Raw genomic sequence first — 20,787 nt, 5'->3', positions numbered from 1 at the left:
ATCTGGTACTTGTGCAAGGGATCTCAGCCTGGCTATAAGAGGCTGCCATCCCCCAAAACAGCTGCATCCTGTGGGCTATGTTTAACCCCTGCTCATCTCAACAGTTCCTCATCTCAACAAATTCCAGGGTCATGACTTATCTGTGGTTTTCCTTCGATTCTGATTGGAGTTCATGGCTGATTGAGGTCCTCACATGCTTCAGGAGAGAGGTCTTTCCCATTGAAATCAGTATTTTCTCACCATCTGTGAAGCACATGCTTGGCTGAATGCAAAATGGAATTGAAGACGTGAATATCTAATGTGCTCACTTTTCTAACAACATATGTCCAGCAGACACTGAATGACGGGGAGGATAGGAACAGAAGGAGGCTATTCAGCTCCTAAAACCTGTTGTGCCATTCAGTTCGATCATGACTGATCTGTATCCACCTATCCATCTTGATTTTGTAACCCATGCCAAATGAAAAAAATGCATCAATCTCAATTTCAAAATGTACAATTGATCCCACAGCCTGGTCAAGGAGAGAGTCCCAAATTTCACTTAATAGAAATGCAGCCATTCTGCTAATCTTAAAGACAGAGTAGCCTACACAAAACAGCAAATATTTGATTCAGATTTGGCAAGTTTGGGCAGAAGAAGGTCAAAGCCATTCTGTAACAAGGGCTGACAGTCTCTTTAAGATATACAAGCTCACATGTACAATGTCTAAAAAGATGCTCTAGGATATTGCAACACAGCAGAACTCTCTGTGGCTTGTGAGTTTAATTTTAGGTTGGTGTTCTTTCGCTTAATTTTTTTGCAAGCGTTTACACAGCTTGGATCAAAATGCAGTGGGAAGTGGGGAAATTGCCCAAGTCCCTACCAGATATCACTCGTGATGCCAATCTCTCGTGAAGACATTGGCAGACGCTCATTGCTAACAGGACAGTCCCGAAGGGACGGGTCTCTAGTGATAATGATCTGTGGTGCCTGTCCATTGATGAGGGTCATTGGAATATTGCAGTAAGTGTGTTGATTGCTTATAGAGGTAATGGGCACTGCCGCGGGTGAAATGTCATATTCATAAGTTCGGCAGTAGTGCCTCAATTGCATATGATCCGCTTTGTGGAAGTTTGGCGGGACATCTGGCTGGGAAGATGTGACTGTGGCAGAGTTTGCTGCCATCGAAACAGTTGAGACAGTCTGCAGTTCTCCAAAAATACCCTGTTCACCTGCATCCAGAACCTGGCCTCGAGCAAGCGGCTCCTTTTTCTTGATGGGCATCTCATACTGAACCTTCTTCCAAAACTTGGAATTAAGTTTGTTACATTTTGGGCCACACCACTTGATGACAGATAGGAGTTTTATAGTGTCTTTTAAGGCTTCAATTTCATGGTAGTTGATTATTCCTTCCACATCAGGGCATTCAATCAATATAACTTTGATCTCTCCAGTTACCAGCATGTTATGCAGTCTGTTTTCTAGCTGGAAAATGCTCCACCCACGCCTTATAACGTAGTCTGGTGTCAACACGATAATCAGTCTCCGACTTTGATCAACAGACCTTGTCAAATCTTCAATGTAGGCTGCGGATTGAGAAAGAGAAGGTGGTTATTAAAGAAAAGATCAAATCCTGCACATCATTTCAATGCAATGGGGACTGTGTAATGTTGTAAACGCCTGCTAGGGATCTGGAAAAATAATCACGGAATTGTGATGACTCAGATGGAGGCTATTTGGCACCAATATGCCAGCCCCGTTTCTATTGACTACTGCCAATCATGTGCATTTTCCCTATCCTGCCACATATCAGTTCTACCCAAATCATCATTCGATACCTTCTCGAATGCCTCAATTGAACTTCCCTCCACTACATTTCCAGGCAAAAGACAAAGGGTTTGTTAATTGTGATGAAAGAGAAATAGAGATGTAAAATGAGTGCAAATTATGACATGAATGAAGAAAATGGGTCTTCTTTACCAGAAGCAAAGTAGACAAAACACGAGCAAGACAACGCTGGTGGTGGGAGTGGGGAGGTGCAGAAATGGAAGGAAAGTGGAGAACAATCATCGTACACTCAGAGAAAATTAGGTGCTGTTCCTTCAGCTTGTGCTGTGCTTCATTTGAACATTGCCCCAGACAGAAACGGGATCAAGGTGATTTATTGAAAGGACAAACAACTGGAAGGTTTGGGTCATTCCTACTAATAGAGAGGAGGTGTTCCACATAGCAGTCGCCCAGTATGTGTTTGGTCTCATCAGTGCACCATGGTGGCTCAGTGGTTAGCACTGCTAGGTAAAAAGAATGACTGCAGATGCTGGAAACCAGATTCTGGATCAGTGGTGCTGGAAGAGCACAGCAGTTCAGGCAGCATCCAATGAGCAGCGAAATCGACGTTTCGGGCAAAAGCCCTTCATCAGTTGATTACCCCCTTGTGCAACAGTCTGTCTGGAGTATGCATATTCTCCCCGTGTCTGCGTGGGTTTTCTCCGGGTGCTCCGGTTTCCGGTTTCCTCCCACAATCCAAAGATTTGTCATGTTAGGTGAATTGGCCATGCTAAATTACCCATAGCGTTCAGGGATGTGCAGGTTAGGTGCAATAATCAGAAGTAAATGTAGTGTAATGGGTCTGGGTAGATTATTCTTTGGAGGGTCGGTGTTGACTTGTTGGGACAAGTGGCCTGTTTTCAACACTATAGGGATTCTGTGAGTCAAATGGTGTTTCATCTGAAACGTGTGTTAGGACAGAGAGGTGACCAGGCAAATGCTATATAATCTGTGATCATTGAAGGTGCCATGGGGAACCATTTTCCCAGATGTTAGGCTAACCAGTCCATAGTTTCCTGCTTTCTGTCTCCTTCCCTTTTCCATTTTGATGGACTCCTCCCAGAATCCAGTCAGGTCTGGAACATTTTGATCTGGAACTTTGTCTCTGCAGTGAATTCTTATAAAACTCTTGGATGCAGGCTATCAACTCCAGGTAACATAGGAGAAAGTGCGGACTGCAGACGCTGGTGATCAGAGTTGAGAGTGTGGTGCTGGAAAAGCTAAGCTGGTCAGGCAGCATCCGAGGAGCAGGACACGAGACATTTCAAGCATGAGGTCTTTCATGATGAAGGGCTTATGCTCAAAACGTCAATTCTCCTGCTTCTTTAGTATTCTCTCTTGGTTCTTGCACCCATGAAGAATTAGTTTAAACTCTGAATTGAATTAGTTTAGGATACTATAAACATCCCAAAGGAGAATCAATGTTTCTTATGCCTGAAATAGTGATTTTACTGCTCCTCGGATGCTGCCTGACCTGCTGTGCTTTTCCAGCACCATGCTCTCGACTCTCAGTAACACACCTGTCTTCAGTCCCATATGTTTGTTACTTACTTTGGCAGATAGAAACAGTTACACGACCCTTCCTCTTATTACTACCGTGGTTATCAGATATTTTGGGATGTTTATAGTATCCTAAACTAACTCAACTCAGAGTTTAAACTAATTCTTCATGGGTGTAAGAACCAAGCCAAATACCTAGCTGCACAAAATACAGGAGAGCACTACAATTTGGTATGTTAATAAGTAGAGTTGAACGGAGTAAAGAAGAAGTTCGAAATGTTCTAAATCAGGTAAGCATTCTATGTATGTGAATGCACAGAGTGTAGTAAATAATGTGGTAAGTTATAGGCACAGATTGTCATGTAAAAATATGACATTGTGGCTATCATACCGACTTAGCAACAGAATTGGGTGTTGAACATCCCTGGTTACAGGGCTTTCAGGAAAGTTAGGGAAGTCAGAAAATGAGAAAAGCTGGTGAAATTATTAATTGATTGTAGTATTGGATATGGAAGAGCTCCAAGACAGTTCAAGCATAGAATCAGCGTCAAAAAGGGTGCTGCTGGAAAAGCACAGCTGGTCAGGCAGCATCCAAGAAGCAAGAGAATTGACGTTTGAGCATAAGGTCTTCATTAGGGAACAGCTTATGCTTGAAATGTCTAGTGTCCTGCTGCACGGATGCTGTCTGACCGGCTGTGCTTTTTAAGCACCACACATTTTGTTGGCGGCACAGTGGTTAGCACTGCTGCCTCACAGTGCCTGAGACCCAGGTTCAATTCCCAACTCTGGCGACTGTCTGTGTGGAGTTTGCACGTTCTCCCCGTGTCTGCGGGGGTTTCCTTTGGGTGCTCCGGCTTCCTCTCACAGTCCAAAGATGTGCGGGTCAGGTGAATTGGCCATGCTAAATTGCCCGTAGTGTTAGGTAAGAGGTAAATGTAGGGGTATGGGTGGTAGCGCTTCGGCGGGTCGGTGTGGACTTGTTGGGACGAAGGGCCTGTTTCCACACTGTAAGTAATCTAATCTAAACTAATTTTGACTCTGATCTCCAGCATCTGCAGTCCTCACTTTCTCCCAGCTAAGAACCAATTAGGCTACAGCTAAGAAACACATCATCAATTAGTGGGAAGGATGTAGAAGAACAAACGTGCAATGAAATTACTGTGATGTACAAGCACTGTGATGTATTAATAATTGGGGTATTTTTAACATCCGAATAAAGACTGGGATAGTGGTAGCGTTTAGGACTGCAAGGGACAAATATTTTCTTAGATTGCGTTCAGGAGAAATTCACAGCAGTCAAATGTGTCAAATTCAACAGCAAATGAGGCATTGCTATATCTGGTTCCTTGGGAATGAGGTGGGCCAGTAAGTCAGGTGTCAGTGAATATTAAGGGGGCAATGATCATTGTATTGTAAGGTTTCAGATGATGGTGAACGAGGACAACATACAAACCAGGATAAGACTCGTAAAAGGGGGAGATACAACTTCCATGGGCCAACAACAGAGCGAGGCTAGATAAACTGGACTCAAAGGTTGGCAGGACAATGATCAAAGAAGCTAAATAACTTTAAAAGGCAAGCTGGCTCAGATACAGTTCCTGCAAAGGGAGAGGTGGGGCAAACTAATCTGGAGCTTTCCTGGATAAAAACAGAGATGGAAATGAAAATTAAGAAGAAACGTTGCGCTTAAAACTGTTGGCAGGTGGAAATTGCATTTGATACAGACTTGTAACCAGTAGAAGGGAGAAAACAGAAAGCAAATAGTAGAAGCAAAGAGGGATTATGAGAAAATACTGGTGAAATAATTCCACCGAGGCCAGTAACCGGTCACCACGCCACCCTTTATTTACATGTGGAGAGTCCTTGACACTGATCCAGCTCACTCAAAGCCAGCTCTCATACTGAGCAGGATGTCTAACACTGCTGTTCTTATCTGTCAGCCAGAGCTCCCTGATTGGACCAGATTAACAGCCCCAATCACAGAACTCATATTCTATGAGGTCCAACTGGCTGACTTTGCTGCAATCATTACATCCCTCCCCTTCTGAGTTGGAGGACACAGACCGGTTATGTTTTGGAGCTCCTCCGGGGGTGGATTAGTACCAGGTCATGTTCCGCCAACTCTGGCTCTGATACAGACAGTGTGCAATGCTCAGTAGCTCTCCTCTTGGACCCGGAGCATCTCAGAAGAAATTCATTCTCCTCTTTAGGTGGCAGTGGCATTGAGGTGGTGACATCTACCATGTCCGTCTCAGATTCCGAGGTATCTTCAACATTTGACGGACAGGGAGAACCCAAAGGCTCCAGAACTGTCAGAGAGGTTGTTGAGGAGCCGGGCATGCTTTGTTCCTGCACCGTTTGTCTGAGTTTGCAGCTTTCAAGTGGTCCATGTGCTTGTTCAGGACTGCCACACCAACCCGAACTTTATACATCACTGGACCTGATCTCACAGTGACCATGCCCCTTATCCATGCAGTGACATTCCTTGGTTCCTGCACCAAAACTTTGTTACCTGAAGCAAACTGTCTCTCTCACTTTGCGAATTCTTGTGCTTGGCATGGGTGTTTCATCCTCCCCAGGTCCAGGAACATCAGGTTTAAACTGATGTGGAGTCTTCTCCACATTAGCAAGTCTGCTGGAACTATCCCTGTAGTTGTATGTGGGTTGGTTCTATTATCATCAAATAGGAACTGGGACAGTTTGATATCGAGTCAACCTGTAGGCTGTTTAAGTCTGCCTTCAAAGTTTGGGCTGCTCTTTCTGCCAGACCATTGGATGATGGAAGGTATGGAGCTGTTCTAATATAACGAATCCCATGTGACTTTAGGAATATTCCTGCTGCTAAACGATGGCCCAGTATCTGTTACCAACTATTTTTGTAGGTATTACAAAAGATATACTCAGTTTTCTATTGAGCCCCATGTTTGACGAATGAATGCTGTGCACATCCAGCCACTTTGAGTGGGTGTCCACAAGGACTGAGAACACTGAGCTCGTGAAAGGACCTGCACAGTCAATGAGTAACCAAATGCAGGATCTACCCAGTCATTCCCTTGAATGTCGGGAAGCTGCTGGTGTTAATTCTTGTCCTTGTTGTCACTCTGGGCACTTGCCCTCCAACATGGTGATGTCTGCATCCAATCCTGACCATCAGGCATAATGCCTCACCAACATCTTCATTTTGGAAACCCCTGGATGACACTAGTGAAGTTCAGCCAGTATCTGGTGGCGACCTTTGCTCGGAACAATGACTTTTATCCCCATATTGATATGCCGTCCTCTGCTGCAATGCTGTCCCCCGGGTCCTAAAAGGTTTCAGTTCGGTTTGTGACGGCATTTTGGTTTCTGCCATCACCACCAGCTGTTTCAGTTTTTCCAGGATCAGGTCCTCCTGCTTCCAAAGTCTGATATTGTCAGCATGACCGGAAGTGTGTCCAGAAAATGTAAAACCATTACGAACTCTTCCAGTACAGGTGCTACTGGTGGTGTATCTGCCAGTAAGACACAGCTCTACATCTCCCAGATGGCATTCCAATTTATAGTGTAATCATTTAGTATTAGAGTTGAATTCAGCCTGATGCTATGGGCAGCACTGCCTTGTACTCCTTAAGTCAACCTAGCAACGGAATGACTGGGTAAACCCTGGATTTGGTTACACATTGACTGTGCAGGTCCTTTCATGGGTTCAATGTTCTTACTCCTTGTGGACACCCATTCACATTGGCTGGATCTGCACAGTGTTCATTCGTCAAACATGGGGACTCAGTGGAAAACTGAGCACATCTTTTATAATTCGTACACTCCCAGAATACTTGGTAAATTTATGTCCGTAAGGTATTGGTAGAACTTCTTGACTCCAAGTATGACCACCAACCTTCCTTTTCTATCTGGGCATTTTATACTCTGCATTAGCCAAAGTCTTGGATGCATATGACATTGGGTGTTGGTCTCCATTGGGACACCTATGAGTTAATACTATCCCAATTCGGTACAGGGAGGCATCACATTTCAATACCAGGTATCGCTTGGGATCATAGTACACCAACACTTTAGAGGATGATAGCTGTTTCTTCACTTCCCTGAAAGCTATGGCTTGGCTGTGTGATCATTTCCAATCATGGAACTCACATTCTCGAGTCTACCTGGCAGACCGAGTTACAATCATACTTGGTCTCGAACATAAAGAAGAATAATTAAATCTTATACAGACACATAAATAGTGAAAGGATGGTAAAAGGAGAGTGAGGACTGATTAAGAACCAGTGATTAGCACTGCTGCCAAACAGTGCCAGAGACCCAGGTTCAATTCCAGGTGACTTACTGTGTGGAATTTGCACGTTCTCTTGTCTCCAAGACTTTCCTCAGGGTGCTCTGGATTCTTCCCACATCCAAAGATGTGAAGGTTATGTGGATTGGTTTTGCTAAATGTGGGTTTTTGGGGATAGTGTAGGGGGTGGGTCTGGTGGGATGGTCTTCAGAGGGCCAGTGTAGACCCGATGGGCCAAATTGCCTCTATCTGCACTGTTGGTACTCTACAATTCTAAAAAATGAGATTTAGACATGGAAACAGACACATGGGCAGGGTATTCAATAAATACTTGCAGAATAACCAGAAGGCGTTATGGCATGTCAGAGAGGGGGAAAGTTACTAGGCACCACATATATTAATGCACAGAGACTTATTCTTGCAGAGAGAAAGAATGTGTGAATGCATTGTAGCTGTTTCAACATGACAAAATACAGATTCTGGATTAGTGGTGCTGGAAGAGCACAGAAGTTCAGGCAGCATCCGAGGAGCAGTACAGGTTGCTCTGCTATAACACATGTTTCATTAATGTGAATTCACAATAATATGACTGACGAATTGAGGACATTGTTTTTAAAGCACGAACCTTTAAAGCTTGCATTGGTTATAATGCAATTCTGGCCGCATTAGTTTTAGTGGTGATTATGTGATTTTTCTTACAATATGGGATTGTACAAGAATGGAATACCATGTTATTGCAGAAGTGACTATAGGAGACAGCCTTTCACTGATTAATTTCCCAAGGCTATACCCTGACCAATCAGATCCAAACTGCTGGTCTGAAGTCTAACAAAGCTTGGCAGTTAACAGTAAATTATCATTAACTGCTGTTTTCCCCATGGCAACACCTCAAGCAATTGGAGTTCGCTTGTCAATGAATCAGCAGACTCCTTTCATACGGTATGAATATTGATTTTCCCCTTATATTGGTATTCTTGCAAATTATCCTGATGAATGTAAGATGAAAAGATTTGACAAAAAGAAGTTCTACATTTCCAAATGAATGCAGAAATATTTCTGGATAGGTTCAACAAGCATAAGCAATAGCTAAAAACCAGCAGACTTGTCATTTTTGATTTTTTTTTCCTTTAAGCAAATGTCTTTATTATTTACAAATGTCTGTGTTTCCTTCTGTCAGCTCTCACACAAACCTTTATTCAAGAAGGAATGCAGGTATTGTGCTCTTGGTTCTATGTCAATGAACCAAAAACCTCTGCCTGGAAATGTTACAGGAGTGAACTCAGGTAATTTATTTTTCCCTGTGGGACATCCTTTGCCATCTCTTGATAATCATCAAAGGATGAAAACTTACTGAATGATTAATTGCAGGTACAAAAATCTGGGCACTGTTCTACACTGTAGGCCTGTGTCCTTGAGGCAACATTAATGCCTGTGCATGACACACAAGGTGAGGAGTGCTGTTCAAAGGGAGGGAAGAATCCACTGCAAATATAAAAAGGATTTATATTTTACAGCACCTGTCACTGCACTATCACATCCCAACGTGCTTTGTAGCCAATGACAACCTTTTGAAGTGTACTCACTGTTGAAGTATCAGGATAAACACTGGCAGAACACCAGGGAGTATTTTATTGTACTCCTTTGAATAGAACCTTGAGGTCAAAAATTTCCAACTAAGGGGGTAGATGGTGCTTTGAGTTGATAGTTCATTTTACAGTGCAGCAGTTTGTCAGTTTTGTACTGGATTGACACCTGGGTTATATACCCAATTCTCAGAAGTAGAAATATAAAAAAAACCACAGAAAATAGGAGCATGAGTAAGGCATTTGGCCTTTCGATCTTGGCTGATCATTCAAATCTATACCCTACTCCCAGTTTTCTCCCATATCCTTTGATCCCCTTCACATCAAGTGCTATATCCAGCTCCTTCCTGAAATCATGCAACGTTTGGCCTTGACTGCTTTCTGCGGTCAGAAATTCTGCACTAGGATTCAGACTCAAAGGCAAGTGTTTTACCGGGAAAGCCACTTCATATTTATGCATCACTCAGGCATAAATGACTCCGACAATAAGTTTTAGAAGTTTAATATGGAGAACATATAAAATATCAGGATTACATATGTCCCTATTGCACTGAAGAGAATTAGATATCAGATACATGGGCAGTGGCTAAACCATTAGAAGGGACTTTGTAGCATTTTACGGCAGAGCTATCTGTCAGCTTTAATCTGTAGAAGTTAACCACCAGCATGAACTATCATTTTCAGAATAATGAATCACACAGCTCTGCAGTGATGTCCATTTAAAAAATTACTGTCTGAAAGATAGATCGAGCAGATATTAATTATTTCCAAAGGAAAGTTAAAAGTAAAAAAAAACACAGTCAACGTTTCAGATTGCTGTGATTAATAATTCTGATAGCGTTTGGATTCAAGTCATTTTAATCACAGGCATCCAGCTGGGATGCAATGTTCCTATGTCAAGATGTCACCCATTCTTTATTTATAAATGTCCAAAAAAATCTTCAAGTTCTTTAGAAATGATGTGCTGCGAAATACTGCAACTCAGCACACAGCTTATTCACTGTGTTAATGTCAATTCCATTGGAGATTGAGCTAAGGCTTTAAGACATCTGCACCAGTAATGACATTGGAAATCACTATTGATGCGTGACTTTCCAGTGTCCTCCACTTGTTTGGTGCTTCTTATAGAAAAGCTGTTACTGTTACCAAGCTGCTTCAGTGGTCCGTAGAAAGGATGTTAACCTGCAGAAACAACTTCACTATGAAAAATAGATTGAGATGTGGAAGAAAAAAGAAGACAGACAGCTCAGTGAAGGTCCTTTATCTCATCAAGTGATGGGATATGCGTTCCCACTCCCAAGATGGCAGACAGTAAAGGATTTGATCATATGCAGTTGTCTTATAAGAAGGGTATAAACAAGCAGAGAACTCCAACAGGAAAAAGCAAGAGACATAAAAATAACTTTCTAGCATAGATTAAGAGTATTACTACAGAATTCCTACAGTATGGGGACAGACTATTCAGCCCAACAAGTCCACAGTGCCCCTCCAAACAACATTCTACCCAGGCCCAAACCCCTACTCCCTGTAATCCTGCACCTCCCATGGCTCGCACACATGAACTGACACATCCCAAACACTGCAGGGTAATTTAGCACAGCCAATCCACTTGGACTGTGGGAGGAAACTGGAGCACCTGGAAGAAACTCATGCAGACACAGACAGTCACCGATGGGTGGAATCGAACCCAGGACTCTGGCATACGCTACCATGCCACCATCTATTACATAGACTTGTGAGATTTCCCTCTTACTGAAAAACAGTGTTGAGAGGGACCACTTTAAAATTCTACACAGAGAGTCTCAACAGTGCCAGATATTCCCCCTCCGAGATGGGCAAACGTGCATCAGGCTAACTCATAAATAAAGGAGTAGGCCTCATATGCAGAAATGTTGATCTCGCCCCAGTCACTGGCAATCTTTAATGATTTGTGAAAGCAGGAGGATTGCTAGTCTACACACAATGGTCCCCACATTACTAGTTACCAGTGAAGATGGATACCTTAATCCCTCACATGTTTGATGAATTTGGAGCAGCTTCTAGTGGTGGCATGTTGGGGAAGCCCATCTGGAGTTGGGAAACTTTTAACAATAAAGTTCAAAAGGTGTTGCCAAATTCATAAGTCACACAATACTAAAAGTTTAAACATAATGCAATGTGTCATGATATTAAATCACAGTGATTGACGATTTGACGTAATTCTTAAAAGTGAAAGTGACCATTAAACTGACTATCGTTGTTAATGTGGAAAGGTCTCGGATATACTCAAGTACATCATCCAGTAGCTAAATTGTACTTCTGTATCAAACAATACTGACATTTAGTTTTGACTTGCCAATTGTTCATCCTGAGTTAGTCTTCTTCAGTGTTCAACAACTCAAGAATCATTCCTCCTGTTTGTAAGCACTAGATTGGGTTGGGATATCTGGTCAGCATGGATGTGTTGGACCGAAGGGTCTGTTTCTGTGCTGTACATCTCTATGACTCTATGACTCTGTATGCAATAGATATAATGCAGACATAGGAGATCCTGTGGTACTAGGATTGCTGAGCACTTTCAATTACTTCAAAGGCTCTGAAGATTTTGTCGAATCTTTGTGCAAAAGATTCATGACTTATACCTGCATGGCAGAGTTTCAAACCCTATAAATGGATTCAGTTCAGCAGGGCCTGCTGATAGATCATTCAATTGGATCTCATAATACATGATTCTTTGAGATTCTAATAATATCGTCAAGTTAAATAAAGAATAATTCAAAATCCATATTCCAATTAAGTGTTCATTTATTCCACAAAATACATAAAAGTGCTTTTACCTTGACAGCTGTATTTGTTGAAAGGAATCCATCTGTCAGTTTTGGATGCCAGTCAAGCATGTATTATAAGGATTTGGTAAATCTTTGAGTTTCTAATAATATTGTCAGTTCAATAAAGATTTACCAAATTTGTTATAGCTCTCTTGTGGTCTGGACACAGTGGAGCGAACTGAGTGGGTATGGAAGGTAGTAGTGTACGGAGATATGGGGATGGGTTACTGAAAATAGGGAGGCAGAGACAAGAGAGGGCCATAGAGAGAATTTCAGGGTACAGAGGAGTTTGGTAGGTTGGCAGGATTTGTAAGATGGGGAAAGATTTACAAAGATGTTGCCAAGGTTGGAGGATTTGAGCTATAGGGAGAGACTGAACAGGCTGGGGCTGTTTTCCCTGGCGTGTCGGAGGCTGAGGGGTGATCTTATAGAGGTTGACAAAATTATGAGGGACATGGATAGGATAAATAGACAAAGTCTTTTCCCTGGGGTTGGGGAGTCCAGAACTGGAGGGCATAGGTTTAGGGTGAGAGGGGAAAGATATAAAAGGGATCTAAGGGGCAACTTTTCTGCACAGTGGGCGTTACGTGTATGGAATGAGCTGCCAGAGGAAGTGGTGGAGGCTGGTACAATTGCAACATTTAAGAGGCATTTGGATGGGTATACGAATAGGAAGGGCTTGAGGGATGTGGGCTGGGTGCTGGCAGGTGGGACTAGATTGGGTTGAGATACCTGGTCGACATGGACAGGTTGGACCGAAGGGTCTGTTTCCATGCTGTACATCTTTATGACTGTATGACTTGGGGTGAGGATTAGGTAACATTGGACACAACTGTTGGATCTGGGACAATGGACCAAGAGTCAGGACTTCTGACCTACCTGGCTTAGTGTGTGGTTACCTCTGTTCCCTTGCAGTGACATACCGACTTCAAGAGGTGGTGGCTTCGTGTCCAGCACCCTCCCCACCTCCCCCTTCACCCCGCCACCCTCCCGCTCCCCGCCCCCCCCCCCCCCCCACCACCCCGTACACTGCGAGTATACAGTTTGTGGGTGTCAGGGGACAGAATGTTGTGAATATCCTAACTCTTGAGTTCCACCTCAAAGAGGGAGAAATTGACACTGCTCACAATACCTCACCACCTTGCTGGCTGGCTCTCTTGCCTCCTCTCATGGTGTGAGTGAGGTTTCTGAGTCTCAGGAGGATTGAGGCAGACAAGGATTGGAGTGGGGTGGTGACCAGGCTGATTGGAGAGATGAAGAACAAGGTGATGAGCAGTGCAGTGAGGGGTTGAGAGTGGGATAGCCAGAGAGCCATAGAGATGTACAGCGCAAGAACAGACCCTTTGGCCCAACTCGTCCATGCTGACCAGATATCCTAAATTAAACCACTCCCAGTTGCCAGCATTTGGCCCATTTCCCTCTAAACCCATCTATTCATAAACCCATCCAGATGCCTTTCAATTGTTGTAATAGTACCAGTCTCCACCACTTTCTCTTGCACCTCACTCTATACACGCACCACCCTCTGCATGAAAAAGTTGCCTCTTATATCTTTCCCCTCACACCCTAAACCTCTGGTTTTGGACTCCTCTAACCCTGTGGAAAAGACCTTGTCTAATTACCCCTGCCATGCCCCTCATGATTTTATAAGTCTCTGTAAGATTATCCCTGAATCTCCAACACTCCAGGAACAACCCAGCTTCTGCCTATTTCAGCCTCTCCCTACAGCTCCTCCCTATTCCTCCAGTCCTGGCAGTAATTAGAAGGCGGCAGAAACAGTGTCTTTTGATACAGACTGCACCTCACCAGCAGTAATTTCACAGACATGATGACTGCATGGGTGGTGTGTGCAGTTGCCATGTCAGAAAATGCAGCTTGAACTAAAAGAATACAAACAGTGTACACAAACATCAGCCTCTCTTCAGTATGCTACATATTTCCATATTTTATGGCATGCACTTCTTGGAGATTGCTACATCCAATCTGGCTGTCATATTTGCCTACAAAACGACAGCAACCACATTTCAAAAGCCACTCATCATTGGTAAATGCATCAGGGCTTCCCATTGCGAGAAGGAACGAGATCAAGTTGTCCCTGACATTCTTTCTGCCTGTTCCTGTAACAAGGAATCATTACACATATTTTTTTTCCATGATGTGGGCTTTGAATTTGGAGTGCACTGTCAGTTACAGCCAGTGGAAATGGACCCAGCAGTAATTTCCAAAAAGGATAAATGTTTGAAAGATGAACAAAGTATTGGCCCTTGATGTCTGTGCTGACTCTTATTCGAGAAATCTGCTCTTCATATAAATGGAGGAGCAGATTACCGCTTGAGGGAGCCAGCACAGAACCCAAGCCCTTAATCTCTTCCTTTTCTACTATGTTATTCCACAAGTTCATAACTACACTATGCACGGGATTAACTGAGCTGTAAACAGCCAACAGGTTGCTTGAGATCTTTCACTTCCACTGGTAAAGGAGCAGTAAATTTCAAACGATGAAACAAGATGTGTCGCATTGCTTCAAATGTTCGGGCAGCATGAGGAAGGTGTCAACAAAGAAAGGAGTTTGATTCACAAAATGGAAAGTGTAGTACATTTCAGGAATGTTACTCAAATATCATACCACAAATGAATATAGTTGTAAGTATTCAGCGTCACTGTGGGTGTAAAGGGTTTATTATCATGTTGGAAAAGGTGATACTGTAAGACCCAAAGCTCTTGCAGTAACTAACGGAGCTAATCACAGAGGGTGGCAATTTGAAAAAGCCATTCACAACACAACTAGCTAACGTCACCCATCATTTCACTGCAGCTAAGCACCAGGATCAGTCATAGAATATTTTGTACAGCAGCATTCAATAAGTTTTGCAGTTTTCTCCAATGTCACTGTTGACAGACCTGACGTAGACTGAATATAGAGACTGTGTCTTGTTGAAAATTATGGATTGAAACAGGGAAGAACAGTTTTAAAACCAATGTTTTAAAAGATTTTTGCATATTTTAAAAAGGAAGTCACCTGACACTCATGGCAAGCGTCAGGTATATCACTATTTTAAAAAACAGTTAATTCAGGGCATTGAGTATAAGGATAGGCAAGGTATGCAGCAGCTTTATAGAATGCTAGTTAAAACTTACTTGGAACATTGCGTAAAGTTCTGGTCACCGCACAATGAGAATGATGTGGATGCTTTGGAGAGGATCCAGGAAAGGTTTACCAGGATGTTGCCTCATATGGAGGGAATTTAGCTGTAAAGAAAGCTGGACAGACTGGGTTTGTTTTCACTGGAATGCCAGAGGTTGAGGTATGACCTGATAGATGTTTATAGGATTGTGAGTGGCATGGATAGAGTGGAAAGTATGAGGCTTTTTCCCAGGGTGGAGGGGACACAGATTCAAAGTTGTTAGGTGGGGGATGTTTAAAAGAGATGTGCAAGGCAAGTTTTTCACATAAAGGGTGGTGAATGCTTGGAATGCGCTGTCAGAGGAGGTGGTGGAAGCAGTCACAGTAGTAGCGTTCCAGAAGCACCTGGACGAATACATGAATAGGAAGGAAATAGAGAGATACGCATTGTGTAAGTGAAGATACTTTTAGTATGGAAGGGCAAAATGTGTCAGCACAGGCTTGGAGGGGCCAAAGGGCCTGTTCCTGTGCATAATGGTTTTTTGTTCTTTGTTCTAAGTCGTTTCTGATGCACTGGAGCCAAGAAATTCTATGCACAGATACAGATCAATTGCAACAAGACATTGATTGGTTTATGGACTGTGATTAGTTATCAATAACAACAGATTTTTGCCTGGCAACACCTGGTTGATTGGTTCTCAGGTAACTGAATAGCTTAGGGTAAAGAACACTCTACAGAGAGAAGTGTTTTGATCCCCACCAACACAGGAGTTGTTTCTCTGTTCTCTGCAGTTAAAAACTATTTTTAATGCATGTGTGAACGTAGGTGTGTGCATGTATGTTTTTGTGCATGTATGTTTGTGCATGTGTGTTTGTGTCTGTGTGTGTCTATGTCTGTGTTTGTGTCCGTGTGCATGTACTTATGTTTGTGCGTGTGTGCACGTGCATTTGTGAGTGTGTGTGTGTAAAAAGAAACTTTCTTAAGATTACCAGTGTATTAATTTGTAATGTTATATGCTGATGGTTTATAACTGGTTACCTGTTGCTAGTGTCTAATTACAGGTAATGATAGTAATTCTAGTTAAACGCAGAAACCTGGTCTCTGACTGCTATCAGCCTGAATCTGAAAATCAGATAAATTGAGGAATCTCAAACACTTCAACTTTTATGACAAGTCTGGAACAGTGGGGCTCATTTCCAAAGTGGAAGCCCAGGGAGATGTGATATCCTCCAACAGAGCAAAGCGTCCCCTCTGACGATTCTCTTGTGTCACTCACAGTCATATAGCTCATGGAGAAATATAAGTGATCACCATGGCCGGCATGGTTTCTCTGTTTGAGGGCAGGCAGATCATTCTGTTTTCACTGTGTAGACCTTTTTCTCTCTTGCCAGCTACTGGTGCACGTGTGCAAGTCTTATCTTGTGACTGTGCTGTGTTACACGTACACATTCAGATTCCACATCATGTTGCAACTCCTGCCATTTGGAACACTGCTTCAACAGTTCCATATTGCAACCTGAGCATTGAAATAGGCAGGTGAATTAACCCAGGCAAAAAGAAAAATTAAAATGCTGAAATAAATTCTCCCAGATAAAGAATCCAGTGGACAAGGAAGCGGTAGTCATTGGAGATTTGCAGAAGTTGGTGTAGGTTAACACCTTATTAGATGAGTTATGAGAGTGGTTCAGAATCAATCACATTGTTGAAGTTCTGGAGCCATATGTAAGCCAGACTGGGTAAGGATGGCAGATTTTCTTCCTAAAGAGCAGATGAGACTTTTACAAGAATCTGATATAGTTTAATGGTCACCACTACTGCACTGGCTTTTAGTTCCTGCCACATTTTTTGACTCTGATACATGGGGCCTATGCACTGCTTTAAATCACACACGTGCAGATTTCAGGAGGAATACAGCTGTAGTGGGGAGGAGGGAGAAATTGGGACGGGGTCAGATGGAGTGATTGGAATGGGGTGGGGGGGTGATAAGACAGAAAAGTGTAGGAGTCAGGCAGAGCGGGAGAGTTCCTCCCAGCTCCTGGGTCCACTTTGGGTCACCCCTCCTAGGCCTTGGGCTCTCCTTGTTGATCCCGCACCCTCACTCTGATTTCTGGGCCCAATTCCCATGTGATCCAGGGTGTCTCCCTGTGACTTTGTCCCCCCCACTGAAGCCTGGTTCAAAACCATACATTCTTCCCTCTGCACATGTCATAACATTCTTGTATAAAATGTCACATCGTAAAATCACCATTTTGACGTCAGTGCTTGCAACTGTGCGTTCACAATGAGCATGCATATGATGTTGCCTGCAGTTGGTGGTGTCAGCAAACACTGCCTCTAATTTCAGGTATACGCTGCTGTGTTTTGATTTATTCACTCATGGGTCTGGGTGTCACTAGCTGGGCCAACACTTATGGCCTGTCCTAGTTGGTCTTGAGAAGGTGGGTGCCCCTTTTAGCACTGCTGCGGTTGTAACAAGACTTCCTCGCTTCTACATTCTGAGTCCTGGCTAATGAAGATAAGCGTCGTGTGTGTCTTCTTCCCCATCGCTGACACCTTAAAGTAGGTGAAGCATATTCCTTTATGGAAAATGTAGCTCTGGAGTAGGATAGGAATTAGGAGACTGATTTCACATCTCTTCCAGTAACAAACTGTGATGGTCGAAAGTTTTGCATCAATTGGTTTTGTTAAACGTTGTGAGGTGAGGTGATTCAGAGGGAATGCTGTGTCCCACCTTCACCTTACCTCCTGGATGTAAATCACCCACAAGGGGCCTTAAGGAGGTAAACACATGGCACCACCCCTCGACTTTCTTAAAGTGCTTTACTTTAATCTGAAGGCGTATGAGAAATGCTCCTGTCAAGCTCTTTCCCACTCTGAAAGCTAAAGCTAATTAAATTGAAATAATGCTGTTAACAGGATAGTGTGTGACAATGTCCCCCTTCTTCCTTCGTCCCTTCATTAAGTATCAATTTCTGTTCACCCAGTTATGCAATCTGAGAATACATCTGATGGTCGGAAGGGGGAGAAAGATTGTGCCTTTATATTCCAACATGTGAAGTGAGCTGCAGAGTTTCTGGTACTGTATAGGGACACCCAAAATATCAATAGATTTTGTTTGCTTACTTCCACTTGGCATTAGATCCCTGTCAGGAATGAATAGTTTGTATCCATAGTGCTTCTCCAAGACATCTGGCAATATTTCCAAAGCAAATTGCTCTTCTTCCCTGTTTTCCTGGGTGAGTGAGGCAGGGTCAATTTTGGTATATGACAGATATGCATCATACTCTTTATTATCTGGAATGATAAAAGAAACAAAATACTGTTAAAATGACTACAGAGTCAAAACTCGCTTAATCTAGCAGCACACTCTTTCAATGTTAAATCAAGAAGGCACAGCAGCAATAATTTAACTGTGATAGATTGAAACACATGACTGGTGTTAAGCAAAATGCTATCATTATTGCAGGTGAACAACAGCCCATGGCAGTTCAACCATGTTCACTGCATCAGATCAAGACAGTGCTTTACTTTGGACAGATTTGATTCAGAATCAGTTTCTTTTTGATTGCTTGGGTTTGTGCATCCATAGCCTAAATTAAAACCCTGTGGCTTCTACCAAAGTAAGTGAAACTCTGCAACAATCAATCGTACATTGCATGTGACCCCCAGTCACATAGGCTTGGACAATGACAAGCATCTCAATATTGGAATGGGCTATTTAATGACTCGAAGCTCAGCACTGGGGTTTCCTGTCAAAAAAGAAACAGCAATAGAATGTAGGCACCACGAGATAGGCCATCGCTTGCCTTTCCCTAATTGTCCTGGAGGGGGTGCTGGTGAGCTGTTTGTTGAACTGTTGCACCCACAGCCATGTTAGGAAGGGGGTGCCAGTTTCTTGACCCAATGACAGTGAAGAAACGATGTTCAATGAATTTCTAACCAAACCCTCTAGACCTTGAGTTTCACAAGTTAAATATTTACCCCAAGGTAACTGCTTTCTCTGCACTGTCTTATTCTCCTTTCGATGGGAGAATCCATACTTGCCTTTGACCCCAGTCAGGTCTCCTTTAACTTTAAAATTTAAATATCTGGCATTTCTAGGCTAAAAATCAACTCTAAACTAAAAGCAGTCCAATGATTTCAATGTCTACTTTCTATTGTAAACTCCACAGTATACAATACTGTGCTATCTTCCATGAACACTCCAGGGGACAGCCACCTTTTCTCTGAGATATTCTGGATTAGGTCATGGTTATAAAATAAAACTTCATTTTTATAAAACCTTCACAAAAGCAGCTAATGCCCCAATGCCGCTAATTTGAAATCCGAATTTTAAAAATTGATATTTTTCCTTACTAGAGATTGGGTTTTGATGATGAGTAAATTACAAAACCCCACACTTTCATCACAGTGTACACACAGCAAGTTGTGCTTAATATTGAACACTCTCAAAATCAAAGGACACACAGAACATTCCTATCTGACCCAAAAAAGTTTAACTTCTCACAATAACAAATGAGCCAGAGTTTCTGTTATGCATTAGTAACTTGACCAAATGTCCAGAGCTTGTGATGGTGACTTTGTCAGGAGATTTCATTGATTGATATCAATAATATTCTCTGCAAACCAGTATTGTCAGTTTTTCTTTCATATTCTGCAGTTCCTATCCCAGAATACTTTTCTCCTGAGTCAAATGTTGTTTCAGATTGGCCACTTCCTGATCTCATTCCTCCTGCTGTTTTGATAAGTTCAAATCTTCTTGGCATTTGCTGCTTTGCTCTTGAAGACCTTCCATTTCATTTTGAAGCTCCTGGGTTTTCTGGATTCTTCTAATTGTAAGCAAATCTTAGCAGGACTTATACACTTAATGGTAAGGTCCTAGGGAGTGTTGCTGAAAAAAGAGACCTTGGAATGCAGGTTCATAGCTCCTTGAAAGTGGAGCCACAGGTAGATAGGATAGTGAAGAAGGCATTTGGTATGGTCTCCTTTATTGGTCAGAATATTGAGTACAGGCGTTGGGAGGTCATGTTGCGGCTGTACAGGACATTGGTTAGGCCACTGTTGGAATATTGTGTGCAATTCTGGTCTCCTTCCTATCGGAAAGAGGTTGAATAAGCTTGGACTTTTCTCTCTGGAGAGAAGGAGGAAGAGAGGTGACCTGATCAAGATACAAGATAATGAGAGTCAATAGCCAGAGACTTTTCCCCAGAGCAGGATTGACTGGTACGAGGGGTCATAGTTTTAAGATATTAGAAGAAATGTATAGAGGGGATGCCAGAGGTAGGTTCTTTATGCAGAGAGTAGTGAATGCATGGAATATTTTGCCAGCTGTGGTGGTGGAAGTTAAGTCATTGGGGTCATTTAAGTGACTGCTGGACATGCAGATGGATAGCAGAGAGTTGAGGGGTGCGTAGGTTAAGTTATTTGATTTTACATTAGGATTAATGCTGGGCATAACATCATGGGCCAAAGGGCCTGTTCTGTGCTGTACTTCTCTGTGTTCTATGCTCTAAAACAGGAGTGGATGTAAAAGCTCATCAGGTGTGGAAAGAAAGCAGAGCTAATGTCTTGGGTCCAGTGACTCTTCTTCAGAAATGTTCCAACAATTTCTGTTTTTGTTGTTAATGGTGAAATATATTTTGCCCCATCTATTTTACTTGTACTGTACCTCATCAGATATTGATTTGTTGCTCACTTG

General features: G+C 42.7%; 1 protein-coding gene across 1 annotated transcript in view; it reads right to left on the bottom strand.

Moving 5' to 3' along the window:
- Positions 1 to 859: 859 nt before the first annotated feature.
- The window catches only part of il1rapl2 (interleukin 1 receptor accessory protein-like 2), a 496,025-nt gene continuing 476,097 nt past the window's right edge, over positions 860 to 20,787 (bottom strand). Inside the window, exons 9-10 of the mRNA XM_060832313.1 lie at positions 18,213 to 18,383; positions 860 to 1,566 (exon numbers count right to left, since the gene is read on the bottom strand). Of these exons, the coding sequence (XP_060688296.1) occupies positions 860 to 1,566; positions 18,213 to 18,383 (878 nt within the window). The remainder of the gene's footprint in view (positions 1,567 to 18,212; positions 18,384 to 20,787) is intronic.

Source organism: Hemiscyllium ocellatum, chromosome 11 (assembly GCF_020745735.1).
Source record: "Hemiscyllium ocellatum isolate sHemOce1 chromosome 11, sHemOce1.pat.X.cur, whole genome shotgun sequence".
Lineage (NCBI taxonomy): Eukaryota > Metazoa > Chordata > Chondrichthyes > Orectolobiformes > Hemiscylliidae > Hemiscyllium > Hemiscyllium ocellatum.
The sequence above is the reverse complement of the archived record's forward strand: the minus strand, read 5'-3'. Positions and strand labels throughout refer to the sequence as shown.